Consider the following 21,758-nt stretch of genomic DNA (forward strand, 5'->3'; position numbering starts at 1 on the left):
TACTTCACTGAGAGTGTTCTGGACTTCAGTTGATGTTGTGAACGGGTTCTTCTTCACCAAAGAAAGTATGCGGTGATCATCCACCACTGTTGTCATCCGTGGTCGCCAAGGCCTTTTTGAGTTCCCAAGCTCACCAGTCAATTCCTTTTTTCTCAGAATGTACCCGACTGTTGATTTTGCTGCTCCAAGCATGTCTGCTATCTCTCTGATGGATTTTTTCTTTTTTTTTCAGCCTCAGGATGTTCTGCTTCACCTCAATTGAGAGTTCCTTAGACCGCATGTTGTCTGGTCACAGCAACAGCTTCCAAATGCAAAACCACACACCTGTAATCAACCCCAGACCTTTTAACTACTTCATTGATTACAGGTTAACGAGGGAGACGCCTTCAGAGTTAATTGCAGCCCTTAGAGTCCCTTGTCCAATTACTTTTGGTCCCTTGAAAAAGAGGAGGCTATGCATTACAGAGCTATGATTCCTAAACCCTTTCTCCGATTTGGATGTGAAAACTCTCATATTGCAGCTGGGAGTGTGCACTTTCAGCCCATATTATATATATAATTGTATTTCTGAACATGTTTTTGTAAACAGCTAAAATAACAAAACTTGTGTCACTGTCCAAATATTTCTGGACCTAACTGTACATACATACATACATACATACATACACTTTTTACTATACTGAATTAAGGCAATGACATGTTTTGGAAACTTCCGGCGTTACTATTTGCCAGGCTGCTGGCTCTGCCGATATGACAGTGATTGTACATTATGGGGTTCTGTTGTTCTATTTATGACGCTGTGGATTATCTTGCTTTGTTAATGCATGGTTATTGCAGCCCCGCTGTATTTTTGCTGGGAAGAAGAGACCGTGGAAGTGCTGCTATTTCACAAACAGGTTTCCCTTCAGTTGCGCTGAGGTCAGCAGTTTTTACTGATTGTCACGGTCTGTGGCTTTAATACCTCTATAAAATGACTTGACTGTCATGAGAAACATCAGCTTGCTGGCTGCTTTCCATGGCTAGTTGCAGGCGAAAACCCTGGGCTTTGATTGCATTGCTGTGAAGCCTTTTGTGCCGTATACAGGACTCTACTGCGTTGCACCTGTGTGTATGTGACAAGGAGAGCGCGTCTGTGATCCATGAAGGTGTGAAAGGAAACCATATGAGGCACTCACCCACAGTATGGAGACAGACGCTGGCTGGCACTGGTGCTGTTTTCCTCATCTGTGGCAGAAATCCAACAGTGTTGCTGCTGAGCAGAGAGTAAGTCTCCTAAGATCTTTATTACCTCTCTTCACAGCTCTATGTAGCGTAATGAATTAATGTAAACCTAAAAAATGTCCTCCAATTTCCGTAAGATCATGCACAGTGACCACTGTAATGCTGAACTATTCTCTTCCAGAACAGAAGCTAAAAGCCTCCTAAAGTCTGCCGTGTTTGCAGAGTGGTACACTGGCATAGGTTTGGTACATTGACTTTCTTCTAGAATTTGGCAGAGATGTATAATTTGGAGAAGTGACATAGTCACAGCTTTTCTATAACCGCGGGGCTTGATTATAAATGCATGGTTCAGATGTCACCCTCCTACTTATAGATGCGGGGACGATAATGTAGCATTTATAGCAACATACTATGTTATTTTCCAGGCATCTAAGAGTAGTAAAGTGGTGGAAAGTTTAACTTTTGACTGTATCTGCTTCCTAATTTAGTTTTTGTGAAGAGTAAGTATAGAATAGGATAGAATAGGAGAATTTCATTGTATACAGATATAAAAGTGTTACCCCACATTGCAGATTGCATATATCCCATTGATTGGGCAGAAAGCTCTTGGTTTTGTGCAAGTGAATGGGACAAATGCTTACTGTGTTTGATTTCAACAATGAAAACGGTGAGGATCCATTTAGGGGTTTTTTTCACCTCCCTTGGCCCATTATTAAGGGGATGTGGAATAGTGGATAACTTCTTTAATGTTTCTATTTAGGTTAATTGAATGATCACTAACCTATTTATTTGGGAATTTCACTAATGGGATTTCGACTTTAAATGGATTTTGTCTAACGTTTCATGACATTAGCAGAAGACTCGGTGGATTCTGTAATTCTCATTCATTTAAACTAACATTTTTTTTATTGATGGCAGGGACAAAAGTTCAGCGAGGTAATGCTTTTGGTCTTGTATTTTTTTTTTTTTTTTTACTTTTACTAGTCAAATTCTGTGTCTTATGGGCCTGATTCATTAAGTGTTTTAGACAGAATTCTGGCATAAAACACCTTAAAATGCTACACATTTTTTTTTGCACAAGAATCTGCTCTAAAATATTGGTGTTTTTGTAGTTTGTCAGTCCTGGACAATGTTGCCAAGATTGGCAGAGCTGCAGTGGGATGAGCCATGACTAAAAAAAAAGCCGGTATATCTGCTCGGATGCCGATCCCCAAAAAAGTCTAGGGGATCCAAATCGTGTGCTTTAAAATTGTGGAAAGGGCTAGGGGGATAGGAGCAGGTGCATTATACTTACCAGTCTCTAGGCGGCTATAACACTACTTCCGGGGCCGCTCATTATTCCTCATGCATATGCACTGCTTCCCCTGCGCACCGGCAGTCCCTACATCTATGATTGGTTACAGTCAGACCGCGCCCCCACACCTATGTGACAGAGTGCCTGACTGCTTGGAATCACAGATGCTGTCTGCCTATACAGTATATAGTGCTGTAAAAATAAATAAAATTGGTATGAGGTTCTCCCACATTATGATATCCAGCACAGATGAAGCATACGACTACAGGTTGCAGCCCCTATGCTTATCTTGGCTGTTTATCAAAAATAAGCGGGACCCCATGCGACTTTTTTAAAATTATTTAAATACATAATTTTAAAAAACAGTGAGCGGTCCCCCTCAATTTTGATACCCAGCCATGATAAAGCCAACAGCTGGGGGCTGGTATTCTCAGGGTGGGGAGGCTCATGATTATTGCCCCCCCAGCCTAAAAATAGCAGCCTGCAGTTGCCAAGAATTGTTGCATCCATTAGATACGACAATCCCGGCACTTTACCTAGCTCATCCCAATTGCCCTGGTGCAATGGCAATATGGGTAAAATCATGGGTTAATGACAGCTCACAGCTGCCACAAAGCAGCTAAATAAAAAATGGGACAAAATAAGGAACTAAATAAAAAATGTAAAAAAAAAAAAGTGTAAAAATAGAACCGCCGGAGTGCCAGTGTCTGGTCTCGGACCCGTTCACCTTTTATGTATTTATAATAAAGCAAACACTTTTGCACAATAGTGTGTGCCATGATTCTACCTTCTCATATGCTGAAATACTTAGATTTATATAAAAACAAAATAAATTAAAAAAAGTACACACATTTGGTATTGCCACGTCCGGGGCAATATAATATTTATAATAATATTTATTCACTTATATAGTGCTATTAATTCCACAGCGCTTTTCATACATTGGCAACACTGTCCCCATTTTGGCTCACAATCTAAATTCCCTATCAGTAAGTTTTTGGAGCGTGGGAGGAAACCGGAGTACCCGGAGGAAACCCACACAAACACGGGTAGAATATACAAACTCCTTACAGATGTGGTCCTTAGTGGGACTAGAACCCAGGACCCCAGCGCTGCAAGGCTGCAGTGCTAACCACTGAGCCACCGTGCCGCCCACAGAGCAACTGGATCTATAAAATTGTCACACTAGTTAACCCCTTCAGTGAACAACGTAAAAAAAAAAATGAAAAATGTAGCAAAAACTGTATCTTCATCATACAGCTCATAAAAAAGTTATACGGAAATAACAATGATATTGTTGAAAATGTCATCTTATCCCTCAAAAATCAAGCTGCTATACAGCTCCTTCAGCAAAAAAATTAAAAAAACTATCACTCTTTTAATGATGTAAAACAAAAAAATATATATAATCTGACATCACTGTAATTGTAACGACCCGAAGATTAAAGCAATCTTATCACTTTTGCGACAGGTGAATGGCGTAAAAAAAAACCCCCAAAACTTGAATTGCTGTTTCTTCTTGATTCTGCTTCACAAAAAGTGGAATGGAATGTGATCAAACAATATTATGTGGCCGAAAATGGTACCAAAAATCCTCAAACACATCCAGCAGAAAACAAGCCCTCACATGACTCTGTTGGCCGAAAACTAAAAAAAACTATAGCCTTCAAAATTCAGTGATGCAAAAAACCCTTATCTTGTTAAAAAAAAAAAGTTTTTTGTTTAGCCAAACCTAAAAACAAATATATAAATCTGGTATGCCTGTAATTGTACTGACTTGACAAATAAAGCTGCCCTATCACATACCGCAAGGTGAATGGCATAAAAATAATAATAAAGCCAATTCTCCTGCTGCTGTTTGATTTTGTTTTTTTTCTGCCTCCCAAAGATAGCAGTAAGGCTCAGCTCACATTTATCCTGCTCTCTGCTCTAAGCACTTACACCTAAGATTATGTATAAATCTCTGAAAAAATGGGATTCAGACAAAATTCCCAAATGAAAATTCACTGTAGTGAGGCAGATGGAGTAACTTTGAACTCCCTTCTGGCCTGTGGGATGGTAGTGTCCATCTTTTTATGCGTATTTTTAGGAGTGCAAAAAAATGTGCTCAACAACAGTTTTGTGCACCTTTTGAATGAAGCACACAGCTGAACAGAGGCCGAATGGAGTCCAGAGTAATTCTGCTGCGTCCCTAAATATTGAATGGATCCGTCGGGGGTTTCATCTGAATCACATATTTCGGAGATGTAGATGGAAACCCTAATGTAAGTGCTCTTCATAGAGCACATGATAAATGTGAACTGATCTAAAATATTCTGTACCCCAAATTGCCACCAAATGGCATTCAGCTCAACCCAGAAAAAAACAAGTCCCCACTCACTTTGATCATCTATTAACGGAAATATAGGGGGCTTCCACATCATTGATAGCACAAAGGTTCTTGAGAAGTGCTATTGCTCTATTACAAGAAGAAATCCTGCAAAATCTGCAGTCCTAAATCCAAATGTCCCCTTCCCTACATAGCACCACAATGTGTCCAAACCACAGTTAATGCCCACATGTTTTTCATTATTGTAGTGAGGAGATCCCGCTAAATTTGCTGGGTGTTTGTCTCCATAAGTACGAGCTGGACACTATGGGCAGTACAATGTAATGGGCATTACAAGTGCTTATTTGCAACTTTTAATTCTGCAACCATAACTGCATTTAACTCCACGGGTGTTTTGCAGAGACAAAATAGTCACATCACCCATAGACGGGTTCCCAGAGGGGTGTATTTTCCAATATATAGTCACTTAACCCTAGAACGCGCAACCATAGAAATCTACAATAGAAAACAAATAACCTAGCAGGTCTGCAAAGTCCCAGGTATGCGTTCTAGGGTTAAGGGAGTTTCTTCTCTTAGGGTCTCTGCAAATGGAGTATGAAAACTATTTTGGGGAAATCTGTGCTCCACATGACAAATGATGCTTCTTCCCTCCCGTACCTTGCTGAGTGGCCAACCAGTACTGTACAGTCACATGTAAATTGTGTTACACACTATGGGGTCTTTTTAATTATTCCCATATTGAAATTTGGAAATGCGGGGTTAAAACAACATTTTAGTGGTAAAAATGTATTTTTTTTTTTTTTTTCACCGCCCAATAGTATAAAATTTTATAACACACCTGTGGTTCAATATGCTCACTGTACCCCTAGATGAATTCCTTGAGGGGTGCAGTTTGTAAAATGGGGTCAGTTGTGGCGTGTTTCTGCTATTCTAGCACCTCAGAGGCTCTGCCAGTGTGACTTGGCACACAAACCATTCCACAAATTCTAAAGTCCATTATGGTGCTGCATTCCTTCTCAGCTTTGCACTGTACCTCAAAAGTAGTTCCAATTACATGGAGTGTACTGGCACAAAAAAAATGGCCTGGTTATAAAGGGGAAATTCTCGGGGATGAGGGGATTAAGAGATACATGCTTCTCAAGGAAGCACTTACACCAAAGTTTTTATCCTCTTAATATATTGTAGTCATCTTATACAGCCCTGTGTACTTACAATTTTCCATTGTATACAGTTAATTCTTCCGTTTTCCATTAGGTCTATTAAATCACGTGATTAAAAACTGACTAGCTGAATCCTCCTAAGCTCTAGTAGAAACAGTCACTTTTCACTGCATGAGTCATCGCTGCAAAAGTTAATGGCAGAGGGGAGAAGTGGAGCAGCTGGATCAGGATTTGAAGATGGGAATGATTCGTGCAGGTACAAGAGACTTCCTGTATCTACATAGAGCAGAGTAAAGAGAAGAATTTACTGGGTAGAAGGGCAAAATGAGCAATTGCAAGTTCACAGTAATATATAATATGATTGCAATATATTAAAAGGATGAGTGATGGGAGTGTGCCTTCTTTTTTTGATCCACAAATCTTACTCCATGCATTCACTAGAGTAAGATTTGCGGCATGCAAACTGTGCGTTGTGAATTTTACAAGCGGGCATTGGCACGCCGCAACTCAACCCTGACTAACTTAAAGTCCATCCATTTTGGCGGAGCGGGACAAAACAGGTGTTAAAATGCCAAAAGTTGCAACATTTTTGCTCTAATCTGTCTCTTGCAAAAATGTTGATTTATTCCAGAATTCTGGCATGATTGCTTTGATGAGCCATTGTGTCTATGGGAGATTATATTCATTTTACAACAGATGGAGGCTTTAGAAGGTGGAAACCTGCCAAGTACAAATCCAGATGGACTATGTGTGCAGTACCTTCAAAGATGCTCATTTCTCATCTTTCTATTGTGTGCATGAGGTCTTAAGGCATTAGATTCATGTTAATGAATTACATCAACCAGAACAATTATTCTCTGATAAAAATTCAAGAACGGTCAATTGAGACAATTGTTCCCAATCACTGTTTGAAAAGAGGTCAGCCAGACATATTTTAATTTATTTTAGCAAAAAATTGTTGCCCTGGTGTCATTGAACAAGTATGGCTAAGTTGAACAATTATATTAGCCAGTTTGAGCTAAAATGTGTGCCTTTTGAGTTAAGGCCCAGTCACACACAACGACTTACCAGCGATCCCGAAAATGATGCGACCTGATAAAGATCGCAGGTAAGTCGCTGGGAAGTCGCAGGTGAGATGTCACACAGACAGATCTTACCAGCGATGCAGGAACAATACAGGTCGCAGCAGCAACCTGTATAACGATCTCAGCAGTCACTGTGACCCTGTCACACAGTGTCAAACACAGCGATGTGTCCTGCCCAGCAAGACATCGCCTTTGAAGAAAATGGCCTGGACCATTCTGCAACGACTAGAGATCTCACAGCAGGGGCCTGATCGCTGGTAGATGTCACACATAACGAGATCGCTAACGGGATCGCTACTGCGTCACAAAACCGTGACTCAGCTGCGATCACGTTATGTGTGACAGTACCTTAAGGTCTCTTGCACTCTTTAGAGATAAAAGAAAAACAAGTTTGGGAACAAAATGTCCTCAGCCCTACTTGACTTTTACGTGACCCTATTAGTAACAAAAAAAAGATATCCCAGCTTTGATGTCCTGGCTACCCTTCTTCATGACATACCAGCTAGAACAATACATATATATGCGCTACCAGCATTTCTGCTTAATGAGCAATACAGGCAGAGCTTGATCTCCACAAGAGGGTTTTGGATCTGGTGTCGTTACCCTCCAGCCTCATTGACTGTACTAATCAGCATCCTAAATGTATTCTGCCCTCTGCTTATTAAACATCTTAGCTAAGAAATTATTCATTAGGGAATCTGAAAAAACAGAGTTAACCTTTAATGTTGTATAATAGTAATTGTGTCCTAAAGTCCTTTATGGTTTCGGCTTTAAGCTGATATTTTCAGAGCCATCTGCTTAAATTATCGCAATTTATTCCACCTCACCCTTCTGTCATAGTTCTTTGTCTTAATTAGGTGTTAATTAAATTTCATTGGAAAGATGAAATACTCCTATTATGGCACATTTTAATGGTACAAGGCCAAGCTTTGTACTTAGTGATATACATTGCATCAGTTTACATTAGTAATTGCAAAGGGATGATTATATATAACCCTTAAAAATAAAAAAAATTACAGAACGAACTATGCTTAGCTGAAAAAGTGATACATGACAAGTAATTTTAAAGTCATTTTCATCCCTTTTTTATTTTATTTATTTATTTTTTACCGATATCAGGTGAGCTCACTAGAAAAAAAATGGAAATATGTGTCGTTCTCACTATTTTTTTTTTACCACAAAGGACCCCTAAAATACTTTAAATATGAATCCCTTTGCTGTGGAAATTAGTTTTTACAATCCCCATGCCTTAAAAAAAAATATTTGAATTAACAGTGGCGTTTTTATTTTTTTTGTACCTGATTTTCATTCATTTATTTTTCATTTATTTCAAATGTTGTGCTCCTTCCAAAGACTTTTGGAAGAAGGGTGCAGGAGGGGGGGACACAACAACATTTAAATCATTTTTACACCCGATTTCCACTGTAACCGGGTCTGGTAAACTTGCCCCAGTTACAATGAATATGCAGGTTCCACATTGAAAAGCAGAGACTTGGTGTCCTAGGATATAGCAGCTTATTTTCTCTACCTAGACCCATTAATTCCATGACCGCATGGTCAGGAGAATTAAGCGTCAGTAATGCTTCCTATATGCTGTATACACAGCGCTTGTTTAGGTCTGTGTATATAACTATTGGGAATGCATAACAAACTGCCCCTGCCTTCTATATGATGACCTCAGCTGCACGATTGTGTGCATCTCCTCTAAAATGCAGACATTTAAAGGGAACTTGTCACCAGATTCGGGTCCTAAAAGCTGCGGCCATCGCCATTGGGCTCATATATACAGCATTCTAACAGGCCGCTGTGTAGAACATAAAAAAACACTTTATAATACTCATCTAGGGGGTCGGTGTGGTGCAAACTGGTCAGATGGGTGGCGCTTTTCTCTTTCGGCCATCTTTGTCCTCCTTCTGAAGCTGGCGTGCATGACCCGTCCTACGTCATGCACACGTGCCGACATTGATTTCCCGCGCAGACGCACTACAATACTTTGATCTGCCCTGCTCAGGACAGATCAAAGTGCGCCTGCGCGGGACTTCAATCCCGGCCTGTTTGCATGACATAGGACACATTTTGGTAAAATCACTGTTTTATCTGCTGCAGATATACTCTGTATTCTGAGCTAATGATGAAGAAATTATGTTACTACCTGTAATTGTAATCCGTTCCTTTTAAGGTCCAGAAGTATGAGTCAAAAAAGTTGAAAGATTACGAATTTTATTTTTTAAAGTGAATCTGTCACCAGGTTTTGCTATTAACCTGATTAGAGATGAACAAACCCAAATAGTAAAGTTCAGCGTTCGTACCCAATACATTACCCAATCAGTGTTCGAGTTTGTGTTCTTTGTGTTCTTTTACGTATCCAAACATCTCTTGCGAGGATTGCTGTGCTTGGGGATGCTCAGTGCTCGGCCCAGTGCAATCGCTTGCAGTGTTTGAATGGCTCTTACTGGGGGTAAAATCAGTGTTATTGGAAGTACTGTAACTAAATAATTAACCCCTCCCTCCCCCGGAAGTGCTCTGTGTATGGCTGGCTCTATGTGTTCGGACAGCCAAAATCACAATCGGTGACTTCCAATGGGGATCAAGTGAAGTCCAGGGCCCAAACTGAACTTTATCTAAAGACCGGCAGAACCCACCGAAACAAAGTTCAGCTCTAATCCTTATTCAAACTGTGTGCACTTACTGGGCTGCTTGCTGTAGTTTTGGTAAAATCACTGCTTAACCCCTTAACGACCGCGGGCAGTAATATTACGTCCTAGCAGTCATAATGTTACTGCCTGCGGTCTGCCGGCGGCAGCATGCCGCGATTGGCATACATCTCAGCTGATTTTCACAGCGGAGATGTGTGCCTGCTAGGCACGAGCAGAATCGTTATCTGCTCGTGCCGTTTAACCCGTTAAATGGCGCTGTCAATATGTGACAGCGCCATTATAACGGCATGGGCGGTAAACTTTTACTTACCGTCCGATACCGGAAGTCACGTCACGTGGTTTCGTGACTTATGGTAGTTTTTATGGTAGCACAGGGTCATGTGATGACTCCTGTACTAGACATGAACTACTTTTCAGTTTCACTCGGCCCGCAGCCGAGTGAACCAGAAAGTGAACGTATCTGCTGTCTACAGCTGTGTAGCTGTGATCAGCAGATAGGGCAGAGCGATAGGATTGCTGATCCATATAGCCCCTAGGGGCACTAGTAAAATAAAAAAAAAGTTTTAAAAAATTAAAAAAAAGCTAAAAGTTCAAATCAACCCCCTTTCGCACCATTGAAAATTAAAGGGTTAAAAAAATAAAAAATACACATATTTGGTATCACCGCATTCAGAAATGCCCGACCTATCAAAATATAAAATCAATTAATCTGATCAGTAAACGGCGTAGTAACTAAAAAAATTCCAAACGCCAAAATGACGTTTTTTTGTCACCACAACTTTTGCGCAAAATGCAATAACAGGCGATCAAAACGTAGCATCTGCGCAAGAATGGTACCGTTAAAACATCAGCTCAAGACGCAAAAAATAAGCTATCACTGAGCCATAGATCGCGAAAAATGAGAACGCTACGGGTCATGGAATATGGTGTAAAACATGCCCCACTTTTTTCGGACAAACTTCTGATTTTTTTTTAACCCCTTATATAAAAGTAAACCTATACATGTTTGGTGTCTACGAACTCGCACTGACCTCAGGCATCACACCCACACATCAGTTTTACCATATAATAAACACAGTGAACAAAATATCTCAAAAACAATAGTGCTATCACACTTTTTTTTTTTAATTTTTCTGCATTTGGAATTTTTTTTTGCCGTTTTCCAGTACACTATATGGTAAAACTTATGGTTTCAATTAAAAGTACAGCTCGTTCCACAAAAAATGAGCCCTCACATGACCATATTGACTGAAAAATAAAAAGTTTACGTCTCTCAGAAGAGGAATGGCGAAAAAAACCCGGAAAGCAAAAAATCGGCCGGTCGTAAAGGGGTTAATCAGCAAAATATTATCACTAGAGGACTAGTAAACCCGCTGCCATGTAGTGTAGCTTTGTAGCGCAGCGTAACTGCACGCGTCCTGCGGCCCCTGCACAGTCTATGGAGATTGTGCAGGGGCCGTGCGCACGTGGCGTTTAAGAGCGCAGCGCTTCGGCTACTGCCGAAGCGCTGCGTAAAAAGAAGTGACATGTCACTTCTTTCCTGCGCTTTGCCGGCAGCTCCTGCTCTGTCTATGGCAGGAGCTGCAGGCAGAGCGCATGGAATCGGCGCTCACTACGGACATTTCTGCAGCGATCTAAAGCGCACATGTTCTCTTCAGATCGCTGCAGAAATTTCTGCAGTGACTGTACGCAACGTGCGCACATAGCCTTAGGGGTACTTTGCACGCTGCGACATCGCTAGCCGATGCTTGCGATGTCGAGCACGATAGTCCCCGCCGCCGTCGCATATGCGATATCTTGTGATAGCTGCCGTAGTGAACATTATCGCTACGGCAGCTTCACATGCACTTACCTGCCCTGCGACGTCGCTCTGGCCGGCGAACCGCCTCCTTCCTAAGGGGGCGGGTCGTGGGGTGTCACAGCGACGTCACACGGCAGGCGGCCAATAGAAGCGGAGGGGCGGAGATGAGCGAGACGTAAACATGCCGCCCACCTTCTCCCTTCCGCATTGCCGGTGGACGCGGGCGCAGGTAAGGAGATGTTTGTCACTCCTGTGGCTTCATACACAGCGATGTGTGGAGCTGCAGGAACGACAAACGTCATCGTACCTGCGGACGCACCGACATTATGAAAATGAACGACGTGATACAGATCACCGATTTTTGACTGTTTCACGCTTGTTCATCTTCTCTCCTAGGCTTTACATGTTGCGACGTCATTACTGGCGCCGGATGTGCGTCACTTACGATTTGACCCCGACGATATCGCAGTAGCGATGTCGCAGCGTGCAAAGTACCCCTAACAGAAGAACTGAGCAATGTAGAGTTTAATTAAAGGCACTCCAGAATAGTTATATTATGGGGTATAAATTATTTACTGAAATAGACATGTTGGAAGAGATCACCTCTTTATTCAGTTCTTTACTCACTTCCTTAGTAGAAATGACTAGTAAAACAATAGCATTGGACCATTAATACAAGCAATCACATTATTTAATCATGCAGTGTGCACAGATCCAGTAAAACACTCTATAGTGGCCAAAGCAATCCTTGCATGAAAACATAATGTGTGACTGCATAGACTTTAGGGAAACTACGGCTTAAGCAGTCCTCGTGAAATTCTATAGAAAAATAGTCTGTACTAAAATGGCATCCTCTGGAAATGCAATTATTCTGTTTTATTTTTGTCATGAAAGAGCCATCGGCAATGAAGCAGCATCTTGCTGGTCAAATTTAGAGGCGATATTCCCCCAAACAATAATCCCAAATTAGTGCTTGGACCAGTTTTCCTTTCCAAACTCCTGCATGGACCTTTTTCCTCTTCATAGCGCATTGTATTTAATGACGCTGAACTATTAAATGAGTAGTTAAACTATATATGACTGCCACAATGTAAAAGGTGAAAAACCTCCAAAGATAAAATGCAGCATTAAAAATTAACTACGCATCATTCCTACTCTCGTTTTCCGTAAAAAAAAATGTAGAAATCGGAGGTCAATGCAGTAACTAATGTTTGGATTTTATGTACGTTACCATCTTTCAGTGATGTGGGCATTTTTCTGTTTTGTTGTGGTGGACGTTATAGCAAAAGTGAAGAAATAAAAACTGAAAACTTAATTTGCTGGTGCTTTCACTTTCAAAAGTCTTTTAAAATTAGGATTCACCATTTGTGAGTTCCATTGTAATTGGTTTCTATACAGCTAAAGTAGTAGCCCCAACTCAGTAAACGTGGTAAATACAATGGGAACTTATTAATTATTATTTATTTTTAAAGCACTATTAGGTATCCTATCCTAAAGCACCATTAAAAGGGAATCTTTTTGCTACCTCATCTGAGAGCAGCATAATGCAGGCAAAAAGAGCCTGAATCCAACAATGTATCACTTAAGGGCCTGTCACACACAGAGATAAATCTGCAGCAGATCTGTGGTTGCAGTGAAATTGTGGACAATCAGTGCCAGGTTTGTAGCTGTGTACAAATGGAACAATATGTCCCTGATTTCACTGCAACCACAGATCTGCCAAAGATTTATCTCTGTGTGTGACAGGGCCTTTAGGCTATTTTCACACATCAGTTTTTTTCCATCAGGTACAATCCGGAAAAAAATGGGTAAAACGGATCCGGTACCGCATCCGTTTTATCCCCATAGATTTGCATTGTTACCGGATTGTACCTGATGGCTTTGCGTTGCATTGTTTTTTTCCGGATGCGGCAAAATTAATTAAAGCGGCGGCCGGAGGCAACGTGTCTTGCAACGTTTTTTTGTCCGGCAAAAAAACCTCATCGCGCCGGATACGGCGCGATACGGTGTGTTTTACAATGAAAGCCTATGGACGCCGGATCCGGTGTAATGCGGTAAAAAATGGATGCGGCTGCCGGATCCGTTTTTGTAAACTGCGCATGCACCAAATTAATTAAAAAAACTGATCCAAAAACAAAACGGATGCAAAAACGGATGCAAAACGGATCCGGTATTTTACGCATCCGGCATAATGGATCCGTTAAAAACCGGATCCGGTGGATACAGTTTTACATTTTTTTTTCCCGGATCCTTTAGATCAGGAAAAAAAAGGATTGTGCCTGAATGCAGAAAACTGATGTGTGAAAGTAGCCTTAGGTTACTTGGTGCAGTGATTCTGATACAATCAAGTTTTTAGATTTAGCAATGCAGCAGAGCTGAAAAAAGTAACCCCACCCAAACCAGGCTCTCTGTGTACGATGTCTGTAGATAGTGAGCTGCTAATCAGAGGAAGGGGCATGTCGGACCAGGACTCATGCGCTGTTGTAGTCCAAAAATTTATAAACTCCTGGTGGTAAAATAATCATTGCAAGTTAACAGCACAGATCTTGATAAGAGACGCATCACTGAAATCTGCTTTAATCCCCAACAGCATGCTGTCTTCAGATTACATAGCAAAAACTTGTTGATAAAACTAATTTGAAAAGAGTTTATCGTATTTTTCGGACCATAAGACGCACCCTGGTTTTAGAGGAGGAAAATAGGAAAATAAAATTTTAAGCAAAAAATGTGGTCATGACACATTGTTATGGGGTGACGATCTGCTGCTGAAACTGTTATGGGGGTAATGTCCCCAAATTCTCTGCTAAGGTACCCCATCCTGGTATATGCTCTCATCCTGCTATATACCCCCATCCTGCTATATACTGCCATCCTGCTATATACTGCCATCCTGCTATATGGCCCCATCCTGCTATATACCCCTCATCCTGCTATATACCCCTCATCCTGCTATATACCCCTCATCCTGCTATATACCCCCATCCTGCTATATGGCATGTATCCTGTATCACACAAAAAACAATAAACGTTTATACTCATCTTTCCTCGCTCCATGCAGCATCGCTCTTCCTCCTGTCTGTGGCAGCAGCAGCGCCGCTGATTTTGTTTGGAGCTGTCACCGGCCACTTCCCTGCAGCATCGCGATGTCCTCCTGTCTGCCGGTCAGCTGACTTGCGTGGAGACTAGCGGTGCGCACAGCGATGACGTCATCGCTGTGCTCACCGCTCTCTACACAGATCAGCTGACCGGCAGACTGGAGGAGATCGCGATGCTGCACGGAAGTGGCCGGTGAGTGTACCGTACTTATTCACTCCCCCCTGCACTGATAATGATGCGCAGGGGGCAGTGAATACAGCCGCACATGATCACTCCAGGCTGTAGTTGCCAGGGGTAATCGCGGCCGGCTGTTAATTATGCGCACACCCACCACCCATCATTCCGCCCACCTGTCAGCGCTGGCTTCAGCACTGAGAGATGATGGGCGGGAGGTTGCATATGTAATGAGCGGGCCCACGTGGTCACAGCAGGCGCTGCTACAGCCTGCTCTTGCGCCCGATGGCCCGCTCCACCGCAGCACCTTCATTCCCGGGCGCAGCCCTATATGCAGACCATAAGACGCGCCCCCCCACTTTCCTCCAACATTTGGGGGGGAAAAAGTGCGTCTTATAGTCTGAAAAATACGGTACATACATATGACATACATAAAATAAAGTAAACAAACTGACAGACTGGTAAAGAGAGGAAAGGAAAAGGTGAAACTATGAATGTTTAATTTTTTTGTTATATTTAATTCTTAATGGCTTCTGTTATTTGCCTAAAACATTTGGTGTAATTCTAGCTCCTATTATGACTGCAGAAAATGGGGTAAAGATCTGGTCACATGTGTCTCATGTTACTTCTCCACTCCGAATCTGGGTATATGCAAAAGAATAGAGATGTGTACGGTTCACTGAGGACCGCTGCAAGCGCTGCTTTCACTCTGCCTCCTTGCTAGTTTTTAGAAAGATCTGAGTGGAACTGTAATATTTTGCTTCTGCAGCACTCCAATTACAGCAATTACACTGTTCAGCAGACCGTATCACACATGATGTGTTTCAATGCACAGCTCAGCAGTCAGCATCATACATGATAGGATTGTATATGTGGCTATGTGGACTATATCACACATGATGAGATTAGATAAATGTCTCAGTGCACTGTATCTCAGATATTTGTATCAGATAATTGGATTGAATACATTGATCTGCAGACTATATAAGACATAGATATATGGCTCAGAGGACAGCACTGTGATTTGAATGGAGCCATCACGTCATTGTGGCATTCAGATCACAGTAAGAACGGGTCTGAGCATCAGCACTGTGGTGGTGATTTTGCCAATGACTTGTGCTCACCACTGGGTGAAATCACCGCCACAGCGCTGGTGCTTGGACCTGGTAAGCAGTCACCGTTTTTTACTGTTGTCTGAGTGCCGCAATGACATTACTGCTTTGCTCAGATCACAGTAACTACAGGCCACAGAGAAAAATTGTAACCCCGTGTATAGTGCTGGACTACAATAGAATGGTGCCAGGTTTCACTTGCAGCTGTGGTCTGGGCATGCCAAGGGAAATGCCCAGGTCTCAGCTGAGGCATCCGCAGTAAAGGGAATGGGGATGGTCTACAGTCTACAACTACATTCTCCTTTTGCCTTGGACTTACATATTTGTGTGTGTAAGTGTTAAGGGGGCTTTACACGCAACGACATCGCTAACGAGATGTCGTTGGGGTCACGGAATTCATGACACACATCCGGCCTCGTTAGCGACGTTGTTGCGTGTGAAACGTAAGTACAACCGCTAACGATCAAAATTACTCACCTAATCGTTGATCGTTGACACGTCGTTCTAATCCCAAATATCCTTGCTGTTGCAGGACGCAGGTTGTTCGTCGTTCCTGATGCAGCACACATCGCTATGTGTGACACCCCAGGAACGAGTAACAACACCGTACCTGCGTCCTCCGCTGCTCTCCGCCCCTCCACTTCTATTGGACGGCTGCCGTGTGACATCGCTGGGATGCCGCACGAACCGCCCCCTTAGAAAGGAGGCGGTTTGCTGGCCACAGCGACGTCGCTAGGCAAGTAAGTATGTGTGACTGGGACTAACGATATTGTGCGCCATGGGCAGCAATTTGCCCGTGACACAAACGACGGGGGCGGGTGCGATCGGCAGCGACATCGCTAGCGATGTCACTGCCTGTAAAGTGGCCTTTAGTGTCAGGGTTTGTGCTCATGGACTGACAAGCACCAGCAAATAACAATTCCAGCCCCCTCGGCTGCTCAGTTAAAAAGTAAAAACAGAACAAAACATTACACCATTTTATTTATTAATAAACTTTTTTACATAAGGTTCAAACATTCTTTTAAAAATTGGGGCACATTCCCTTTAAATTATGTAGGGCTTCTGAAGTGGGGCAGAACATTTACAGCCCAAGAACTTGGCTGCCTTAGGCTGCTTTCACACTACGTTTTTTTAACATCCGTCATGAACATTTTTTTTAATGCAAAAACGGATCCAGTGCAAATGCGTTTTCATTTCAATGCATTTACAATGGACTCGCGTCAACATGCGTTCACCTGCGTTTGCGTGCGTTATAGTGAGGATCCAGCAAGTTGCAGTTTTTTAACATTTTTCAAAAACGCTACTTGTAGCGTTTTTGAGCTGCGTCCAAATACTGCAAATTGCTGGATCCTCACTATACTGCACGCAAACGCATGTGAACACTGGCATGCTGATAGACAGGATCCTGCTTGCTCTACTGAGCATGCCCAGAAACCAGCCTGGTGTGATCAGTCCCTCTCTCCCCCTCCCACTCTGTCTCTCCCCACCTCCCTCTCTGTCTCTCTCCGCCTCCCTCTCGCCCCCTCCCTCTCTGTCTCTCCCCACCTCCCTCTCCCTCTCCCTCTCCCCTGCCTGAGAGCTGCGGACACTCATAACCAAGATAAATATCGGGTAACCAAGGAAAGAGCTTCTCTTAGTTACCCGATGTTTACGTTGGTTACGTGTGCAGCAGGAAGCCCGGCTCCTAGCAGCTGCAGACGCTGGTAACAAAGATAAATATCGGGTATCCAAGCAAGTTACCCGATGTTTACCTTGGTTACGAGCCTCCGCAGCTGTCAGATGTCTGCTCCCAGTCTATCACGTTCAGTTCCACTGACTCCCGATCACATGACTCCAATGTCCGCCCATAAACTTAAAGTGACAGGATGTCTATTTTGCCAGCATATGCCTCTTTAATAAATTGGGCTCTTCTAACGTCAGCAAACATAATCCTAATAGATTTCCCCCAATTAGTACTAGGCTGGAGAGAGAATTTCTGTGGGACAGAATGGTGACAGAACAACCCTCTTGGTGATATTTATGGGAGTGTCTCGTTTCTATAGCCTAGCCAGCCCTCTCTGTCTGTCAGCCATGACAGAGGCTGACTATGTAGTGCATGGAGTATGCTCAACACCAATCACAAGCTAACACTGGATGTAGGTGCTTCGTGTGATTTTTAAATTGTTAAATATAAAAATAATTTATTATCATTTTTATACTTCAGTATTGGACATGTGTGACTTACTTTGTGCCTTAAAAGGGATCTTTACGTTTTAGGAAATAGAAATTATCAATGATATTCTGAAAATATAAGTATACATACTATGGTCCTGATTCATAAATAGCATGGAAAATTTGTAAAATGGACAGATGAATTTTTTCGTTATTCTTTTTTATATTTTGTACACTCTACATTTCATAGCACTGATTTTATCCCCCAGTGAGAGCCATTCAGACACTGCATGCGGCTCGCATTGGGTCGAGCACCGAGCGTACCCGAGCACAGCGATGGTCATGTGAGTGGTTTGCATATGTAAAGAACCCGAACTCGACCACACTGATTTTTCTGTAAAGTCTGTGTTTGATATGTACTCTGAACTTTAAAGTTCGTGTCCACTCATCTCCAGTTGTAAACAATATAGAGTCACATTTAAAGAGGTTTTTCACTACAAAAATGTAATGACCGTTTCTTAGGGTACTTCATCAATATCAAATTAATGGGAGTCCGACACATGGCGCTCCCACAGATCAGCATTTATTGGCTCTGGTAGGGGTGGTATCACACGGTGTTCAGCTAAACTCGGTGTCATATCGATTCTAACCCTGTTCACACTACAGAGTCAGGCATGTCACACTATGGTTTCCCTGGTGCTTTGTTGCACAGTCAGACTCTGCTGTCAACCAGTTGTGTGCTTATTAGTGATCGGTCTAGCAGGAGTTAATTTCTACTGGCCTATGGATTGCTGCTAGGGTCACAGGTTACAGGAGAGATATAGCAGCTGCCTCCGCCCTTTAAAGGGAACCTGTCAGCAGAAATTTTGCACAAAACCTAAAAGATTCCCCCTCTGCAGCTCCTGGGCTCTCTTGCCTGCGCACACGTCACCAGCGGTCACACTGTGCTAAGTGCTCAGTCCCGTGAGACTGGCACTGGGCATGCGCGGGGACCGCAGGAGCACTGGGCGGCGTCATCAGCTATGGAAAGGAGCGATGGGGGACGGCATAAAGGAACAGGAGGGAGAATAACGGATGCCAGAAAGCCAGCCCCCGTGAATATAAATAAAGATTTGCATAGGAAAAGGTAAGACTTTACAAAGTCTTTATTTTGGTCAGAAAGCGGGCACATAAACAACAGGAACCTTGCTAGAATGCAGCACAGGAGCTGCAGAGGGGGAATCTTTTAGGTTGTGTGCAAAATTTCTGCTGACAGGTTCCCTTTAAAAGACGGTGGAGCCTGTTCCTCCATGACGATTATAGCTTCATTTGTGAATACCAGTCCTTGTGCTGTGGTGATCTTGTTCTGGTGATCTCCTGTGTGTTTTTTGGTGTGTTGTGGAAAAATTCTTGGTGTTTGTTTCCTCACTGATTATTTTCTCCTGTGCACAGATTCTTACCTCTGTGTGTGTATGTGCAGTGAGTTTGAGTTTTGTTTTTTCCCTGTCTATCTGTGTGGGATAAACCACTCCTGTCCCGACTCTCCGCAGGGTTGAGGAGGAGAGGGGGTGTAGACCAGGGCTACTCAGGAGCTAGGGTTAGGAAAGAGGCCCAAATATGGTCACCATTAGACGTATTTGTGGGAACATGGACAGCTAGGACCACGCTAGCCCTAGGGCCAGTGTAGGTGCCCCTGTTCCAAGTTACCTCATCATACCCCATAACAGGCGGATTGTAAACTGTGTGCGGAATGGAATAGAACATCATCACTTTGTTATACATAACATAACTTGCCTCCTACTCACTTCAATTTGAATTATTAGTGAATTATTCAGAAGGTAGAATTAGGAGAGAATACCAGTCAAAAAAGGGGTTTTATCTTATGAATGAAAATTACCTATATTATACTAGAATTGTATATCGTAGGCATAGTCTATTTGAAAAATGATAAAAATATAATGTTGCATAAAAATGTTAAGTCTGGCCATCAATGAGGACTGCTAAATGTCATGTAGTTCTTTAAATAGACTGATATATACTATTCCAAGTATCTGCTTCAAAACTCAAACTGAGAAACAATGGAAAGGAGTAAATATTTGGGCACTCTTTGAACTGTATTGTTTCTGTAGTGTACCTCTAGTGAAGACTAGAGAGGTCCAACTACCGCACATTGTCACCCCACACCATCATCCAGGGAATAGGACCAGCATAACCTTTCCTAGTAAAGGCCTCTTCATGGTGTTGATTTTAAACATTGTACCCTGGCCTATAGCATCTCCAGATTTGTCTGCTATTGAACACATCTGGGACATCATTGGTTAGCATTTGAAAAGGGAGCTGTTAGCCATGGATCTTGATGACTTGTGTGACCAAGGGCAAAACATTCCTCAGAAAACCATTAATAACCTGATTGACTACATGCCAAGGTATGTTTGTGCAGGAATTTCTGTGCATGATGCTAATACTCGATACCCAGTGACATACTGCCAATCTCGGCAGACCACGCGGTCGTTATGGGGCCTGTGAGTTGAGGGAACGGTGTCGGCGCAGGCACAAGCCCCACCCCCACCCCCCTCCCGCTTGCCCCCACCCAACATCTCCCTTTCAATTGTATTGGCACAGATGCCAATGCAACTGAAAGCAAGGGTGAGAGAGCTTGGCTCCCTCTCTTATCATTCGCTGTGTCTGCGGCACTCTGCACAGCGGAGCACATTGACCTCACTACTGCGTGCGGCTGTACTGAGGTGTGCAGAGAACAGGATGCAACTGAGGGAACAAACAGCAGAAGGGGACTCGAGGGGAGACATGATTATTTATATATTTAATCAATGAGTACACGGTGGGGCTACATAATGCTATATGGGGATGCATAATACTATATTGGGGCTGCATAATACTCTATGGAAGTATATGGGTCTGCATAATGCCATTTGGGGGTGTATAATACTATATAAGTGCTGCATAATACTATATGGGGCTGTATAATGCTATATGGAGGGTGTATAATACTATATGGAGGGTGCATAATACAACATGGGGTGCATAATACCATATGAAGGTTATATCTGACTGCAAAATACTATATGGTGGTGCCTACTATTATATGGGTGCTGCTTACTACTATATAGTGGTGCATAATACTATATGAGGGCTTCATAATGCTATATACGGGTGAATAGAGCTATATGGGGACTGTATACTGCTATAAGGGGGTGCATAATACTATATAGGGTGCATAATAATATGTGGGGCTGCATCATGCTATATGGGGGTGTATAATACTATAGTGGGCTGCTTAATAGTATATGTGGGCCTGCATAATAGTACATGTTGGGCTGTATAATGCTATATGGGGTGCATATTACTATATGGAGGCTGCATAACAATATGTGGGGCTGAATAGTGCTATATGCGGGTGTATAATACTATATGGAGCTGCATAATAGTATACGTGAGGCTGCATAATGCTATATGGGGTTGCATAATACTATATGGGGGCTATATAGCAATATGTGGGGCTGCATAGTGCTATATGGGGCTACATAATAACGTGGGGCTGCATAAAACTATGGGGGAATATGGGGAGTGTATTATATTTTATGTAGGACTATGGATGGTGCATTTTAATATATGGAGGACGATGGAGAATGCATTATAATATATGAAGGACTATAGGGTACAATATACTATATGGAGGAC

At 42.5% G+C, this 21,758-nt stretch overlaps 1 protein-coding gene across 5 annotated transcripts in view; it reads left to right on the plus strand.

The window, feature by feature from the left end:
* The window catches only part of IL1RAP (interleukin 1 receptor accessory protein), a 331,833-nt gene that overhangs the window by 87,987 nt on the left and 222,088 nt on the right, over window positions 1-21,758 (plus strand). Inside the window, exon 1 of one of the 5 annotated variants that reach the window (XM_075340482.1) lies at window positions 1,084-1,263. The exons of 3 other annotated variants lie outside the window; for them this stretch is intronic. In XM_075340482.1, coding sequence (XP_075196597.1) covers window positions 1,163-1,263 — 101 coding nt within the window. In that variant the 5' untranslated portion in view covers window positions 1,084-1,162. Of the gene's footprint in view, window positions 1-1,083; window positions 1,264-21,758 lie in introns of those variants that run through there. One more of the 5 variants, XM_075340483.1, reaches the window with a different exon arrangement.

The sequence above is a fragment of the Anomaloglossus baeobatrachus genome, chromosome 3, assembly GCF_048569485.1.
Source record: "Anomaloglossus baeobatrachus isolate aAnoBae1 chromosome 3, aAnoBae1.hap1, whole genome shotgun sequence".
NCBI lineage: Eukaryota > Metazoa > Chordata > Amphibia > Anura > Aromobatidae > Anomaloglossus > Anomaloglossus baeobatrachus.